This window comes from Erpetoichthys calabaricus, chromosome 15 (genome assembly GCF_900747795.2).
Source record: "Erpetoichthys calabaricus chromosome 15, fErpCal1.3, whole genome shotgun sequence".
Lineage (NCBI taxonomy): Eukaryota > Metazoa > Chordata > Cladistia > Polypteriformes > Polypteridae > Erpetoichthys > Erpetoichthys calabaricus.
In genome coordinates this window covers 2,092,396-2,111,129 of record NC_041408.2, presented here as the reverse complement: position 1 = coordinate 2,111,129, position 18,734 = coordinate 2,092,396, and the positions used below count along the sequence as shown (strand labels likewise).

General features: G+C 38.9%; 1 protein-coding gene across 1 annotated transcript; it reads right to left on the bottom strand.

Moving 5' to 3' along the window:
- Positions 1–353: 353 nt before the first annotated feature.
- On the bottom strand, positions 354–17,801 carry angel2 (angel homolog 2 (Drosophila)). Its single transcript, XM_028820444.2, has 8 exons — positions 17,387–17,801; positions 16,557–16,807; positions 15,347–15,416; positions 12,049–12,470; positions 10,935–11,052; positions 8,557–8,611; positions 6,189–6,352; positions 354–2,652 (listed from the first exon to the last, which is right to left on the bottom strand). The coding sequence occupies exons 1-8, from the start codon at positions 17,799–17,801 to the stop codon at positions 2,501–2,503; spliced, it is 1,647 nt and encodes a 548-aa protein (XP_028676277.1). The 3' UTR covers positions 354–2,500.
- Positions 17,802–18,734: the final 933 nt, after the last annotated feature.

The following is an 18,734-nucleotide window of genomic DNA, read 5'->3' as shown; positions in this document are numbered from 1 at the left end:
TTTATAACATAAAGTAAAGAAATAAACCCAACCTTGAATAATGTGCTGTAAAGTCAACAAATGTAACAAGGCAAAAAATCCCAGATGTCAGGTGCACAGCAAGAAAACTTGATCATGAAAGGCAATCGGCCACTCCACAAACACTTTGATGTTGGTCCCTGTTTTGGGGGAGATAATAATGCCACATGGCAGTCAACTGGCAAACCAAAGTGGTAGTACAGATGCTAATAACAGGAATAATAAGAGTCGAGACTAGGCCAGGTAAAAATGCTAGGATTTTTTTTATTGTCCATAACAAAAAAAAAAAAAAAAAAAAAAACACAACGAAAAATAAATTAACAAAAACTCACAAAGCTGGGGAAATAAAAAAACAATTATCAAAACATTAGGTAAGGCAAAATTGAAAAGAATGACAAAAGTCTAAGAAAAGCATACCATACAACATAAAATGGATTTCAAAAATGTTAGAAAAGACGCAGCAGAAATGAATAGTGACTGGACTTGTTTCTGTTAAGCCTTCCATCACTTGACTGCAGTATGACCAGTGCAGCCAAGCAACAGAGCCCAAGGGTCAACCCATCAAAAGACAAACCAGGAATGTCACAACACTGGCCGTCTGTCACTAAAGAGTCACGCTCAGTAAGACAGAGTCGGTTAATGCCAGCAGATCACATGCAGAGAATGCAGGAAAATGTCAGCATGCCACGTGGGTTTGGAGAAATCACATTGTGTAGGCTGTGAACAAACAATACATTTTTGTGTGAGATCTTTACCAAGGCTTAACGTCTTTCAAAAAACTATATAGTAAAGAAATGATACATACAGTATAGACAGTAAAACAAACAGCACAGAGGATCTATACAACATAAAACGCTACATAAGACCTGGAACGTGGCAGGCAGTCCAACTCAGGACTGGCACTCCTTGAGCTTGAAGCAGCTGTCTCTGTCAGTGAGGCACTGTGGCTCTGGAACGTACAGCAGCCAGCAGACTCCTTCAGCTGAGAAACGGGCAGAAAGCTCTTGATAACTGCCATTTTCATTAATGCTGATACTGGTTAGCATTTTTACCAAAGGATGACCAAGAGCTGTTTTATATAATGGTGCCTAAGGCCAGAGAATTGCAGCAAGGGAGCACAATGTCAAGAGGGTCACCCTCACCCCACATTTTGTCAAAGATCTTCTGTCAAGAAGGTTAATATCATTATTGACCATTAAAAAAATGAAATCTGCAGTATAACCAAAACAAGGATGCAGCACTGGCAGATACGATACCAGTAACACTTGCAAACAATTAACAGGTTCAGAGAATATCACACCGTGGAAACTGAAATGTCAAAACAAGACGTAAAAGGAGTAGAGATACTGGGAGATGGCACAGCTTAGCTGTTAACTAAACAAACAAGCTTGATGGGCTGAAGGGACTCCTCTCATTTGTCACGTTTCCTATATTACTTATGAAATAAGTTTCCCTAGATTTATCAAATGTGAATTTTATCTGGTCTTTCTGCTTTGTGCCAAATCAATTAAATGTTGGTTATTCAACTACATTACTGCATTATTTGCTGTAAACATTGAGCCTATTAAACAGCCATTTTGATCAGTGTTCACCAAAGTGATTCACGTTGTTCAGTTACATTACGTTACACTATCAAGACCTCAATCATTAATTTGTTAATTATCTGTATTAAATTCTCACCTCTGCGCACTTTGTTACCAGGAAGGAATAGAAAAGCATTGGGATCAAATGGTGGTATTACTTCACCCCGGGATGAACTGGTGCCTGACCCAAAACTGGTTGCTGTGTAGCGCCTGATGTTACCTAAACACAGTAGACTCCAATCCCCTCTAACTCCAAATTGATTACATACTGCACTACAGTGCAAACATCCTTTTGTACAAATGGCAGCCATATAGTATACCACATAAGGTAGAACTGTTGGCAATTGATTTTTCTCTGTTGCTTATAAAAGAAAGAGGCTCACCCTAACAATTATAAATCTTTAATGCTCTTATTATGCAACCAAGGGATCTTTTTGTTTTAATACTAAACCTAAGATTTATAGAGAAGAGCAAATTAAAATGGTTTAAAATTAAGTACAATGGGAACAAAAACCTGATTTCAAATAATACATTTCCTGGAAAATTCAGTGAACTTGTACTCCTGTACATATTTTATCTAAAATTTTACAAACAAGAGGAAATTTTTTATTTCCTGTTATCAGTTGTTAACAAAAAATAGATTTAATCCTGATTTTGTTTAAGAATTTGCATCTATGAAATATGAAAATAAAAACACACCAGGACATGCCAATACACACATTAAAAACCCAGATAGATAGAAACATATAAATTGAATTATTGAGTAATTAAAATTTGTTTCCACAAATCTTCAGTTTTTAAAATATACAAAAAGGGAAGGTATCAGATTTGCAAGACAGTGTGAACAATCCATATAAAGGTATTACAAAAATAAACCTGTGTCTGGCATTAGTCTTGCGTTAGTATTCCAGTCTGAACTTGGCAAGTAAAGGCAGGTGGTCAGACGAGTTGTGTTCATTAGGCAGCCCATTCACAGACCACAAGTCTCTTTCACGAAGAAGAGAAAGTCTGGCGAGTAATTTCAACATTCCATCATAACTTGAATTCTTTCCTAATAATAGATAAAAAGAAGGAGCAAATCAAAGAGATTTCACATAAGAAAGCCCACTGTGCTCTCTGACTTGCAGTCAGCAATGGGGTTATCCAAACACCTCATCAGTGTAACAGGATTTGTGCTTCATCAATTGAACTTGGTAGTTTGTTTTAGATTTCTACTACACGGACAAATTATTCCTGGTTTCCTACCTGAACCCATTTCCCAGATTTTCCATGAGTGTCTTTGTACAGTATGTGACATTTCATTAATTGGATTAAAAAAATGAGATCCCCATATTTGTCAAAAACCTTATGTTCTGGCTGTTGAGACGCTAATTCACTATCTTATTGGTTTAGTAACAATTACTGTATTTAGTAAGTCACCATCAACACATACACCATTATGTGTAACCCTCCACCCAGCAGAACCATTTCACACTTGGTGACAAGAGGAATTAGAGATTTGGCAATGGCAGAGATTGGAGTTTTTCTTGGCGTTCATGAAGCCACTCTTTAAACTTTTTAACTCTGCTGTGTGTAAAGAGAAATTATAATCCAGGAACAGGCAAAAATCACGAGGGAACTATACAGTGGTGTGAAAAACTATTTGCCCCCTTCCTGATTTCTTATTCTTTTGCATGTTTGTCACACAAAATGTTTCTGATCATCAAACACATTTAACCATTAGTCAAATATAACACAAGTAAACACAAAATGCAGTTTTTAAATGATGGTTTTTATTATTTAGGGAGAAAAAAAATCCAACCCTACATGGCCCTGTGTGAAAAAGTAATTGCCCCCTTGTTAAAAAATAACCTAACTGTGGTGTATCACACCTGAGTTCAATTTCCGTAGCCACTCCCAGGCCTGATTACTGCCACACCTGTTTCAATCAAGAAATCACGTAAATAGGAGCTGCCTGACACAGAGAAGTAGACCAAAAGCACCTCAAAAGCTAGACATCATGCCAAGATCCAAAGAAATTCAGGAACAAATGAGAACAGAAGTAATTGAGATCTATCAGTCTGGTAAAGGTTATAAAGCCATTTCTAAAGCTTTGGGACTCCAGCGAACCACAGTGAGAGCCATTATCCACAAATGGCAAAAACATGGAACAGTGGTGAACCTTCCCAGGAGTGGCTGGCCGACCAAAATTACCCCAAGAGCGCAGAGACGACTCATCCGAGAGGTCACAAAAGACCCCAGGACAACGTCTAAAGAACTGCAGGCCTCACTTGCCTCAATTAAGGTCAGTGTTCACGACTCCACCATAAGAAAGAGACTGGGCAAAAACGGCCTGCATGGCAGATGTCCAAGACGCAAACCACTGTTAAGCAAAAAGAACATTATGGCTCGTCTCAATTCTGCTAAGCAACATCTCAATGATTGCCAAGACTTTTGGGAAAATACCTTGTGGACTGATGAGACAAAAGTTGAACTTTTTGGAAGGCAAATGTCCCGTTACATCTGGCGTAAAAGGAACACAGCATTTCAGAAAAAGAACATCATACCAACAGTAAAATATGGTGGTGGTAGTGTGATGGTCTGGGGTTGTTTTGCTGCTTCAGGACCTGGAAGGCTTGCTGTGATAGATGGAACCATGAATTCTAATGTCTACCAAAAAATCCTGAAGGAGAATGTCCGGCCATCTGTTCGTCAACTCAAGCTGAAGCGATCTTGGGTGCTGCGACAGGACAATGACCCAAAACACACCAGCAAATCCACCTCTGAATGGCTGAAGAAAAACAAAATGAAGACTTTGGAGTGGCCTAGTCAAAGTCCTGACCTGAATCCAATTGAGATGCTATGGCATGACCTTAAAAAGGCGGTTCATGCTAGAAAACCCTCAAATAAAGCTGAATTACAACAATTTTGCAAAGATGAGTGGGCCAAAATTCCTCCAGAGTGCTGTAAAAGACTCATTGCAAGTTATCGCAAACGCTTGATTGCAGTTATTGCTGCTAAGGGTGGCCCAACCAGTTATTAGGTTCAGGGGGCAATTACTTTTTCACACAGGGCCATGTAGGTTTGGATTTTTTTTTCTCCCTAAATAATAAAAACCACCATTTACAAACTGCATTTTGTGTTTACTTGTGTTATATTTGACTAATGGTTAAATGTGTTTGATGATCAGAAACATTTTGTGTGACAAACATGCAAAAGAGTAAGAAATCAGGAAGGGGGCAAATAGTTTTTCACACCACTGTATATTTTTTTTTTTGTTCTTTATTTCGCCTTCTACAATTTCTTGTATTAGGAATTTGTCAGTTTTCGCATACCCCTTGGGGTCAGAGCGCAGGGTCAGCCATTGTACAGCACCCCTGGAGCAATTACAGGCTAAGAGTCTTGCTCAAGGGCCCAGCAGAGTAGGATCTCTTTTGGCAGTGACGGGGATTCAAACCGGCAACCTTCGGGATACCAGCGCAGATCCTAAGCCTCAGAGCCACCACTCCGCCCTATTTACACAACAGGATGTTTCTAGTCTGTTAATTTGGCATTTTTTTCCCTTGGCCCTTGTATGACTATGCAGAACAATCATCAAACCTAATGACTCCTATGAGAAGGATGCCCATAACATTGCCAATTCTCCACCACATTCAATAGTTGGTAAAATACATTGGGAGGGAAGGCAGCCTTTCGTCTCATCCAAAAGTAAACCTACCCAGATGTACTATGCTGTACCAAGACATTTTTAATGGTAAATTTTACCATTGATCCAAGGCGAAAGATTTATGCTCCTTACACCTGTATACATCTTTGTGAATGATCCTGGCAGCCCTGCCATAAATTCCAGTTTTCTGTAGCTCATAAGATACATTTTCTGTTGAGACTTGGTCCTGGAGGTGCCAATTCAATTCTGTGGTCATTTTGAGAAAGTACTTTACCTGGCATTTACCAACTATCTGATGATATAGGTGTCTATCCAAGCTGAACTTTAACTTTGCAACCAGGCAGTTTATCAATGTTTGGCATGTGCTGTCAATGGCTTTTAGTCTGTGGCCCGTGATGCAGTAAATAATGTTGCAGTTTTTGTGACCGATGCACCAGCCATCCAGGCACTAACCATACGGAGACTGAACTCTGTCAGTTGCCTCATGTAGCTTTGAAAACCCATATGTGAAAGTGCTAATGTTATACAATACAAATTTATTTTTGTATAGCCCAAAAATCACAAAAGAAGTGCCGCAATGGGCTTTAACAGGCCCTGTATATTGACAGCCCCCCAGCCTTGACTCTCTAAGAAGACAAGGAAAAACTCCCAAAAAAACCCTTGTAGGGAAAAAAATGGAAGAAACATTGAGAAAGGCAGTCAAAGAGAGCCACCTTTCCAGGTAGGGTGGGCGTGAAATGGGTATCAAAAAAGAAGGAGGTCAATACAATACAATACACAAATCCTCAATACATAGTATATAGTGCACTCATAACTGCTCAATAGCAATCAGCTGTATATGATGGCTAATTTAATGTTGATCTTACTGCACTGCTTTCACCTTCAGCAAGAACGTAAAGTACATTTGATCATTTTCAGGAAGTCTTATTAATGAGATGTACCTGGTAGTACAGAGATAGCTTCTTTTGCTGCAGAATAAAATATGTAATCCACAGTGAGAGCTGTCCTGGAATGACATGTTGTGATTTCTGGACTCCCATCATCTGATAAATAATGTGAATAAGCAGAAGTCAGACTGAACTGATGCTCAATACAGGCTTCTTTTCTAAAATAAAAAAAGAAGTACACTCTTAGTTTGAAGTAACGTTTCAAGTTTGCAATGATTATGATGTCAAGAAATTAAACCGATGATCTTGCCCTGCTTTTATATTTATTATACACACACACATACACTGTAGCCATGATTTAAAATATTTAGATCTGTTTATATATTACATACACTTAGAGATGTTACAACTTAGTCTGACACGCCCCAATATGATCCCTCTATGATGGGTTAAGTTATTTTCTTCTGCCAGGCACTCCAATTTTTTTTTTTTTTTAACTTTCCTTATTTATAAATACAGCACATGTAGGAAGACACAGAAAGAGGGAAAAAAAGCATCGTGGTGTGGTAAAAACTTTGACTTTCAATGGACTGACATCTTCGTACACATCCCTGAACTTGATTTTGAGTGAAGTCTATGTACAGCAGGACAAGTGTCTGAACACACTAACTCAAAATGAGTTACTCAACCAAATGAAACTTGGCTCTGTAGATGTTAGAATCCTATTGATTTTGAGCAAAACTGCACCAGTAGATTTTGCTTTGTGCAGATAATGACCTTGAATTTTCTGTGCACAGTGTCCTACAATGTTTAAATGGCAAAAATCACAGCTTTATGCAACGGGGGAAAAATACATGCTCTCTTGTTATTTTCCTAATGGTGACACATGTGTGGACTGTATAAAGCCCAGATGGAGTTGGGGGGTCTTTTGTCCTTAGAAACTCTGAGGGTTTATTTTCCCCAGCATCCAACCAATTGGAGTTTTTATGCTCCTTTCCTCCGTGGCATCTGATCAGTTTTTGTTATTAAGCTAGAAATGTTGCTTGTCCACTGCTCTTTAGTTTTCACTTTCTTCCCATACTCTGTTTAGCCATTACTACTGTAAAGTACTTCTAGCTACTTTTAATGTATGAAAATGTGCAATTGTAATAAAATATTGTTCTTGTTGACCCCATCAAATCCATAGCTAATGAATAATACAATGCTCTCAATCATGATTGTCTACTAACTGAGGATTCCTAATAGTTCTACCATGAAGATGCTGCTCCAATTACAACAATAACATCTAATAAGATTCTTACATTCAACCAGCTTAGTGATGCTGAATGTAGGTGCTTCTAGCTGGCGGGGAATGCCCGACTGCAGCTAAGGTAGTGTATAATATTTTGTCCTGGCTGTCACACTAGACTTTCTCATTGCACGTCCTTCTGACTTATGTGACCTGAAAGCCTCAGTACAAGTTATAAACGTTCTTCAACAATCCTTTCCCTTCAACTCTTTCTTTTTGCAAAATACCTGTCAAAATCTTTCACTGCTTATGAATCCAAGTGTCACTTTATTTTTCTCTTGCCTCAGCCTATCAGAAAAGCTTCCTCTATACACCCGTTTTGCCTGTTTAGTAAAACAAAATTTAGGGTCATGTGGAGTCAGTCAGGACTTATCCTAGCACTGTCAGGTAAAAAATATGAAACAAGTATAGGTCAGGGCTATAGCCAATCACAGAACACAGCCAAATCTGCAGCTGCCAATTAATCTAATATGCACGTATTTGAGAATTTGAAGGAAAACTGAAGATCTCATAAAAATTACCATGCAAAATGCAGGAAGAACGTACACACAATACAGCGGCCAATCCAGTATTCCTTATTCTAAACAGATGCTGTGAGTATTACTGGATGTTGTGTTGCTACAGCTTCATCATCTTATACTATGTATGCACAACAATACTACTATAGCTAAAAATAACAAGAATAAACACCACTACCAGCAAACACTGAAATAATCTACACACTCACTGGTTGGTCGGTAAGCAAGGCTGAGTAGCCTTATGACAAAAAAAAAAAGTCCCTGAATCTAGTGGACAAAGTGGCTAATGGTCCTGAACGAAGGAAAGAAGTGACCGTGCAGGATTGCAGAAACCTTTATAAATACCGTTTTCCTTTCTAAACGAGCATGTGTTGTACATATTTGAAATAGAATGGAGCTGTGTGCCAGTAATCCTTTGATCTAACTTTACTATCTTCTGTACACCAAGTCTTTCTTCAGATATCAGATGAAGTAAATGTGTTGGTGAACCTTCTTGATAGCTGAGAGATTGTGTGCCCTTTCAGGTAGCTTAAGGTAGAGGTAGCTGTAAAGATCACATTTATTTCAGACTTGTTACAATTGTCATTTACCATTAATTTATCAGTAGTGTACATACCGCTTCACCTCTGGTTCAAATGAAGACTCATTAGATTTGTCACCAGTTTCACTTCCTTCCAAAAGTAAAATAAAAAACAGAAATCCTTAATTGTGGAAAACACAGGCAATTCTCAAAACAAAACTGCATTATAGTGTTTTATATCTGTTTAAAATTCTTCAATGTAGCACGTAACAGCTTAGCCACAGTGACAATAAGAATAAAATCCAAAAACTGGAGAGTGACGCAGTAGTACTTATGAAGTCCTGAATGCATGAGAACAAGTCTAATAATCTGAGAGTTGATATAAAAAGAGTTTTCTCTCCTCATTCATAATTAAATTTAAAGTGAAGCTAATTTATGACAAGAAGCAGTTCTCAGGGGGTCTTACAAACGGCAAATGGGATGCAAGATTACTTCATTCAGCAAGTTTACATATTTAGCACAACTGGGCATGACAATGTACAGTGCATCCGGAAAGTATTCCCAGCGCTTCATCACTTTTTCCAAATTTTGTTATGTTGCAGCCTTATTCCAAAATGGATTAAATTCATTTTTTTCCTCAGAATTCTACACACAACACCCCATCATGACAACGTGAAGAAAGTTTACTTGAGATTTTTGCAAATTTATTAAAAATAAAAAAATTGAGAAAGCACATGTACATAAGTATTCACAGCCTTTGCCATGAAGCTCAAAATTGAGCTCAGGTGCATCCTGTTTCCCCTGATCATCCTTGAGATGTTTCTGCAGCTTAATTGGAGTCCACCTGTGGTAAATTCAGTTGATTGGACATGATTTGGAAAGCAACACACCTGCCTATAGAAGGTCCCACAGTTGACAGTTCATGTCAGAGCACAAACCAAGCATGAAGTCAAAGGAATTGTCTGTAGACCTCCGAGACAGGATTGTCTCCAGGCACAAATCTGGGGAAGGCTACAGAAAAATTTCTGCTGCTTTGAAGGTCCCAATGAGCACAGTGGCCTCCATCATCCGTAAGTGGAAGAAGTTTGAAACCACAAGGACTCTTCCTAGAGCTGGCTGGCCATCTAAACTGAGCGATCGGGGGAGAAGGGCCTTAGTCAGGGAGGTGACCAAGAACCCGATGGTCACTCTGTCAGAGCTCCAGAGGTCCTCTGTGGAGAGAGAAGAACCTTCCAGAAGGACAACCATCTCTGCAGCAATCCACCAATTAGGCCTGTATGGTAGAGTGGCCAGACGGAAGCCACTCCTTAGTAAAAGGCACATGGCAGCCCGCCTGGAGTTTGCCAAAAGACACCTGAAGGACTCTCAGACCATGAGAAAGAAAATTCTCTGGTCTGATGAGACAAAGATTGAACTCTTTGGTGTGAATGCCAGGTGTCACGTTTGGAGGAAACCAGGCACCACTCATCACCAGGCCAATACCATCCCTACAGTGAAGCATGGTGGTGGCAGCATCATGCTGTGGGGATGTTTTTCAGCGGCAGGGATTGGGAGACTAGTCAGGATAAAGGGAAAGATGACTGCAGCAATGTACAGAGACATCCTGGATGAAAACCTGCTCCAGAGCTCTCTTGACCTCAGACTGGGGTGACGGTTCATCTTTCAGCAGGACAACGACCCTAAGCACACAGCCAAGATATCAAAGGAGTGGCTTCAGGACAACTCTTGAATCTGATTGAACATCTCTGGAGAGATCTTAAAATGGCTGTGCACCGACGCTCCCCATCCAACCTGATGGAGCTTGAGAGATGCTGCAAAGAGGAATGGGCGAAACTGGCCAAGGATAGGTGTGCCAAGCTTGTGGCATCATATTCAAAAAGACTTGAGGCTGGAATTGCTGCCAAAGGGGCATCGACAAAGTATTGAGCAAAGGCTGTGAATACTTATGGACATGGGATTTCTCCATTTTTTTATTTTTAATAAATTTGCAAAAACCTCAAGTAAACATTTTTCACGTTGTCATTATGGGGTGTTGTGTGTAGAATTCTGAGGAAAAAAATGAATTTAATCAATTTTGGAATATGGCTGTAACATAACAAAATGTGGAAAAAGTGATGTGTTGTGAATACTTTCCGGATGCACTGTATCTTATAAAACATGGACAGACAAGTAGGTCTATTGTTACTTACAAAATTGTATAATCGTCCCCTGGAGCAGATAAACAGTCACATAAAAAAAGGCTTTTTAGAAAAGAATTTAAAAGGAATAGTGATGAAAAGGACACATAAGGACTTTGAACAAACAACCAAAAATCAAATGAATAAATAATGGTAGGTTTCTTCCATCTTAAAAACATAAGAGTACCCATAACTACTATTTTTCTCACTAGAAATTTAATGAACTTCTGAGAAAAAGGGATTTGAAAAAACACAAATCCTATATGACCCTAATTCATCCGATTCCACTAAAATTACCTTCATCTTTTTGGTACTTGGCTTCATATTGACAACGGTGAGAAATCCCAAGGCTCTCTGGCCATATAGGAACAGACAGCATCTTCTGCCCCCTTGGAGTCTGCTCCTGACCAGAAACCTACGCAAAGAGAAAAAAAACAACATCTTGAGTCACTAATGGCTAGAGGTGCAGGTAAACTCAGAGCACTGGGAAATTGTTCACACCCGTGTATCATGGATATGCTGACAAAAAACTTTTTTTTTTTTTTTGGCATCTCTAATTTATTGCCATCTGTTGTTCTGTATCTAAATGTAGAGGCAACTCATTTAACTGGTACTTGTACTCTAGGATGCATTGTCTTTTCATACAAATTACTAAGGATGGCATACCATTCTGAACTCTTTGATACTTAAATACTAGTAACTGCTGCCAATTACCTTTTTGTTTTGGAGTTTAGTTTTTTTTCCCCCCACACACATTTGTTGCAGTTCAGGCCACATTTACACTGCACAGAGAACTTTAGCCAAACAGGATCAGGGCAAACAAAGCTTGTGTGAACACACAGTGAAATCTGAAGACTGTACAAAAAAAAAAAAAAAAAAAAAAAAAACCCAGCAGATTGGAGCTTGTACCCTAAAGAATGTACACTGGCAGAAATGAAACTACTGGGCATCAGGTGAAAGGATGTGTGTCATGAATTCTACATGCTTTACTAAATTGAATCCTGAGCTAGGAAAGGCACAAGTACAGGTGCCACACCTAGCATCTACCCAAAAAATAAAAAGAAATAAATAACTAAATCAGTGAGGCGGGATAGACTGTCAATTCTATATTAGACGTGTAGGCATGTGGTTGTGTGTATAAGCAGGTCCTATGATGGGCTGGCACACCATCCAGACCCAGTGCAGCCAGGATAGTTTCCAGCCCCCACAAACTCAAATGGGACTAAATAATGTACAGAATGTTAGGTTTCAATGTACATTATTTAACAGTAATTATCCCAATAGCTCCTTTAATTATTATGCACCAGTAGCTTTCTTTTTAAGCACCTAAGGGTTTGGGGCATGTAAGCAATCCCTAGCAGAAGTGAACTTCTGCACTGCATGGAGATCAAGAAGGATAAGGTCTGTTTACCTTGCCAATGGACAGTCCCTGATAGTTCAGTCTTCCATCCTTGATGAAACTGTAGAGGGGTGAGCCCGGAACCGAGTTAAAGTCGCCACAGAGTATGATGGGACTTCGACGCCCATTCTCTTCCAGAGACACTGCACTGATTTCTGCCAACAGCATGGCTAACTGTGTTAACTTGATGTCTCCTCTTCTGGGGTTATACAGGAGATGAGTATTGGCAACACATACGTTAGAAGATGATGACCGGTGTACAGTGGGTTTTAGTAAAACAACTAGGCCCACATTATCTCTGTCCAAGAGAGGAATGCCATGACGGAAAAACTCCACTGGATGGGAAGAAACGAGCGAGAACCTGGATCGCTTGAAGCCTATGGCACAGCCATCTGGTTTTCTCCCTGTTCGCATCTTATATTCACATTGATAACCTGCAAGTAAAGGGAAAAAATATTTTTTCTCCTTCTTTCAACAAAATAAGCACACAAAAAGCAATACTGCCAAACATAATCTAGTTCGTTACAATGATTTTAGCCAATCTGTTTTGCACTACACTGCGGAGTAAATAATTCCATATTCCCTTTTGTTTTTTTTTTTTTAATGAGATTTTCTATTAGATTTTTAAAATTGACTGGTATCCGGGATTTATCAGGTTTATTTATTCATTCATGACTACTCCGTTATGACTCCAGTCATTTACTAAAGGGGTTAGGTCCTCCTTGCTTTGTCCCAACAAGCTGCCCAAGAAGTACATTACACCATTTAAGCAGACCGTCTACACAATTACGAGCATACATTTGTTTCTGTTATTGAGTAAAAACATTACCACCAAATCAAAATAACATAAAAAATTCAAACAGCTAAAAACTAACATAAATAGAAATAGACAAAAGAGAAATAAATGAAATAGACAAAGGAATGCATTTACATTAAACATGATAATGGAGTGACAGACAAAAACAAAATAGTATTTTGTGGAATTAAGTAAAGTACATAAATGAATAGTTCATGTATTTTATAAAGCTCTACCATTACAGTATAATGACAAGTAGTCAAGATTCATCTGACAGCCTGATTAAAAAAGTTAAAGTACTGATATACTAAACACGCAAGACTGACAGATAACAACTTACATCCCATTCTTAAAGCAGTGTGAATTGTTACAGATTTCAGTTAATTAAAACAAAAATGAGATGAAACAGAAATCTTTGTGACTTTTATTTAAAAGTATAGGGATATTAGGACAATTTAGCTTTAAGATTAGCGATCAAGAAATGAAAAGCAGATTACTGCTTGCTGCTCTTCTTTGGTGCAAATGGAGAGGCCATGTTTACCGGAAAACAACAACTGACTCGGACTGATTGGGGTCAAAAGTTTACCGCTGTGGCCACAGACACACCACATACTACAAGTGTGTCTGAAACAAAATGATCACCGAAGTGTGGATAAGAATCGATTTTCCCTCATAAAATCAGTACCTTGCTGTGGTCTGTGAACCTAATTGAATATCCCCAAAGTTACTGAGGTGTGAATATGTATGCTATACGTATATATACACAAGCACGTATGGTTAGCTATTTTCTATACCTAAAAGTATTACAAACTTAAACAAACAGAAGGCATGTATTAAATAAATAGGTAAATCTTGGACAGTAGTTTCTGGAATTTTCTAAGAGGTTAAAGGTAATGTGCAAGATGGGGTTGTTAATCGCTTGGCTCTAGCATGATAAGGGGATTAGAGAGCAAATGTTAGCTTGAGTTGAATGCAACTGCTTGTAAACATGTGTCTTCATTTCACTGAGACATCTAGGAACAAAGACAAGCCCAAGATTATAAAAGAGCAGGCAAAACCTCTGTGTAATTTTAAACTGGGAAGAAACACCTTTGTTCTGAAGTTAGAACAAGTTGGGATCACACTTTGTTTGCACTAGGTTTCCCTTCACTTGTTGTTTAGGAGTTAAAGATGAACATACAAGCCAGGAAGACCCTTCCTTCAGTGTTTTATGTCGTGTCTCTGCTGTGAGCAGGGGTGCAGCAGGGCTGCAGTTTGAAATGAATAGCCATCACAGGAAGTGTGTGCCCCCTGGTTTATTCAAAGGAGTGAATATATAAATGATCTAGCAAACATAATAAGCCATGCACATAAAGGGTAACACTAGATTAAAGGTTAGCTTAGTTCTATACATGCCCCTCAAATGCCTGCTGGTAGTAAGTCAGAGCAAAGGTTCTTCTAAAGCAGGGGTTCCCAAACTTTTCAGCTCACGACCCCCAAAATAACCGTGCCAGTGACTCGTGACCCCCACTATCCTCGGAAGTGGTTAAAATATACAAATGTTGCGCGCAACGGTGCACATGCGCCAATAGGCCTATCCAAACATGAGCATGACAACACGAAAGAACACAATGGTCTAACAACCATATAATTTTTTTTAATAGTAATTTACTCATTTGTTTAATTTCAACAAAATATCCTATCCAAACAAGAGCATGACAACAAAAAAGAACATAACGCTCTAACAACCATATAACTTTTTAAAAAATTGTTATTTACTCATTCGTTTAATTTCAACAAAACACCTCACCTAATGAGATGGGTGGATTAATTAATTTCTAAAAAGTTTTAAAAAAGTATTTGATTTCTTGGAAATCATCTCACGACCCCCCCCCCCCCCCCAATGTCTCACGACCCCCCAGAGGGTCGCGACCCCTACTTTGGGAACCACTGTTCTAAAGGAACAAGTTGTTTAGCGGAGGAATTTTAAAACACAGCAGTGCCCTCTTGTGGCTTCAGTAATTTTCAACACACAAGCACATACAGTTTTCTCAATGAGCACAAATGACATTTTATTTTATTTACCCCTTTATAATCCCAGGTTACAGTCCAACTGCTTACATTTTTCCCTTGAGCTGGAGCACAGACAATTTAAGTGGGCTGCTCAGGGTCACAGGGGAAGTCAAGGCAGAAACTTAAACCAGTAACCTCGAGGTCTACTATCACGTTTCTCAGCCACTTTGCCATACTGCCTACTACACTGATGAAACTATACAAAGATAGAATAATTCAAGAAGGAGGACCTATATTAATAAGGCATCCAGCAAAGTTATCTTAGCTAGCACCAAAATGCTTTGAATTCTATTTAAACACTGGGCTGTATGTGTAAATAAAAGCTATAAATTTCAAAGCAATAGTTTGACTTAATGTCATATACGCCAAATATTAAAATTCACAACATATTCTAAAACTGAAATGCTGTTATTATTTATATTATTTAAAAGCATGGGAATAAAATGAAAATGTCTTTGATACCTAAAGATTCAAGACTTGGCTTGATCTGAGCGTTGTAGTGGTCCTCTTGCACCTCCTGCAGACACAGTATCTAAGAAACAAAAATTTACAAGTGTTGCAAATGGTGGTGGTGGTGGTGGGTCAAAATAGAGAATGACCTCCGGTATTAGAGGCTTCATGGCCTGAGCTGCAATTACTTCAATATGTAAATGTAGCTATTTTCTTAAATTCAGATTTAAAAAGTGCTAAAACAGATTTCATTCCTAAATATTCATAAATGGTAGAAAACCAAAAGTACAATAAATATAAAAAGCACTGTCAACACATTGAATTGCCCTGGGTACAGTAAAATTCTTACTTGCATGTGCCAAATCAACATGTAACACACCACTACTCTCTAATGCCTCGATGACCGAGTAGAGCCGCTTAACCTCAAAACGTCCGTCTTTATTGCCTGAAAAATTCCAGAATACACTTTACAGGCCTGCTTTGGTGAAAAGCACACTTTCAGATTACCTCTACATGGAGTGACATTTTTTTTCCCCAAAAGCCAATCGCAACAAAGTCCTTTCCACCTTCGTTTAAGTGGGACGTTTGGCTCGATTATACATTCGACAGGTCATATTTCTGCAGATACTGTATGGCTGCCAATTCTTTCAATCTGACATACACCTACGGCCTGCCACAGCAGACCACTCACTATTACCACTGGTTCAGGGATGCTGTCATCTACCAAAGTGTCATCTGGTGTCACAAAGTATTTTTTTTCCTTTTCAGTAGGTTATGTTTATTTATTTTAAACACATTTAGATGTTAATCAGGGGTCTTTTTCTGGATATACTTCAACCACAGATAGTTTATCCATTGTAGCCACAGGTTATTGGTCAGACAATATTGACAACAGCACTACTACTCCGTTGATTAAATCACCACTCCTACTCTGAGCTCCACTTTAATGAGGCGTTGTATTGATTTATAGTAGATATGTCACACTCAGTGAATCACTCTAAGTGAAAGACTATCAAATTATCCCTGACAGAGATAATGACTTTTAGTACGCTAGAATGTGTTTTCATTACTGCACTTAAAAACAGATTTTCTCTTCCAAAATACTAACCATTAAAAGGAGTTATTACAGCAGCCACTTGGCCCTTGAACAACTTTTTGCTTTCAAATAAATAATCTTACTGGGTTACCATTGACATTCTTTATAAACAAAGATTCTACTTACATCTGCATCAAGGTCTTTAAACTCCTGCAGGATATTTGGAAACCGGTGATCCCACTTCAGAATGGGCCGTGGGCAATGCTTGTATAGATGGGCATTATCTTCCAACAAATACTGTGACAGGATGTTGTACGACATCACTGTGAAATCATACGTTTCTTTCCTCAGGTCTTCCTCAATGCAACTGCCTGGATGCTTGTTTGCTTCTTTGTAGTAATGCGAGGACAAATCTTCCCAGAACCTATGTATTCTTCCTAGGGGACATCAAAACCATCATTTATTAGTTACACTTTTTTTTCTATTCTACAGTAAATGTGCCAACAAAAGGCACTATACAAACTACAAAGAAAACAATGAAAAAACGAAAAGCAGATCTAAAATACAGTAAACAAATAAACTTCTAGGCATGATCTGAATGTTTTAAATCATTGAGGAAAAACACAGGCCAATGGAACACATCCACACAGAAGTAGCCTGCCATGAAACTCCCATTGGTTGAATTACTATTGTTTGGACACCACATTTAGAACTCCGAGAAAACCCGACAGATACCTTACACATCGCACAGTATCTCCATCAAACATATAAAAACTACGTCTATGCAAATATCTTCAAACTTCAGCTTCACACTCATGAAGGAGAGACACAATACAGTATATCACTCTTCCTTTAAAAAGTATTTTTGAAAAGTACTTGACTATTTGACATTTACAATCTTTACAGTTCATTATAAGCCATCACTTTTACAAACTTCACTAAGACTTCTGGAATTCTGGAAGCAGGAGCAACAACTTGTAGTAAGGCCAAGCACTTGCACAAACTTAAAAACTTACTCTGTCTTGTCTGCTCAGGTTCATCCTGACTTCCTTCTGATTGAAATGATTCATTAGACGTTGTTATAGTAGCTGGCACATCCCTGGTCTTGCAAGGTGACGACCTCCTTCTTTCATACCTAGTAGTCACCCCACTCCTATCTTGAAGTTTCCTCCTTTTTACATCTGGTTCATCGTCTACAGTCTCCATTAATGTACTTGACGTGTGAAAAGCTGTCTGACAAAAATTATCAAACAGGCTCAGCCTTAGGACACAGTTAATGCGGGGCTTGTGGAAAAGGGTGAAAGGCCGAACATACAGCGGATTCAGTGCTTTGTAACAGGATGGATAATGTTGACACACAGACGTTATAAATGAGATCTCTCTCTGAGCAAACCAGCTCCTGCCAAGGGTGGTCAAGTTACGTGGAAACATGGGGCAACTGTAGTAAAAGAAACAAAAGAATCAAGCAACACACGTTTTGAAAATCATATAATCTTCACACCACTTAAACATATTTTACAACAGTTTTGAATAAATCAATATGAGCTTACATAAAATAGATGTATCATTAGTAGAAAGGCAGAGTCCTTATAAGTAGTGCCATAGTCAAATGTTTCTATAAACGAATATGATGATAAAATCATATATACCTCATTTACACCCTGATGGTAGTGATGGGTATATTGAGCCACTTCACCCAGGAGCATGGCATATGTCACTTGTCACAATTATGTTTTATGTGTTGTAATGATTACATTGAGTAAGACTAGATCTTCATCACTAGTAGTATTTAACTCTAATTTGGGATTGGTAATATGATGAATTCTGTACCAACCGGTTTATAATAAATGTGTCTACAATGTGAGTGGCGCTATTCGGATTTCCAATATCCTCTATTTAACACTGATTTATTAAGAATTTGTCTTTTCTTGATTTAAACAACGCTACACTGCGCAGAGGGATCATCCCACCGTTGGTTGATGTCAGGTCCGTACTTTGACACTTGGACTAACTCATTCCAGCAGGTGTCAGTTCAGTTCTGAATACTCCACGTTTGACGGTCTGTATTCGAATCTCCGCGCCCTGCACGCCGCTGGTTGTCATCCCGGTTTGGAAGATGGACGGAGGGAGGGGACCACTGGCGCTACAGCCACAAACAGGCGGTGGCCACGTGTCTGTAGAAGTCAAACCCGCGACTGTCCACTTTTCAATGCGCGTACAAAGCACACGGAAATGCGTTAAGAAACCAACTCGAGTGGCTCGGGTGAAATGAAAGCCACGACACTGTGCGACACTCAGACGGAGGATCGTGGCCGCGGCAGCCGCCACCACAGAGACACGAGCCGGCTTGCCAAACGTGCAGCA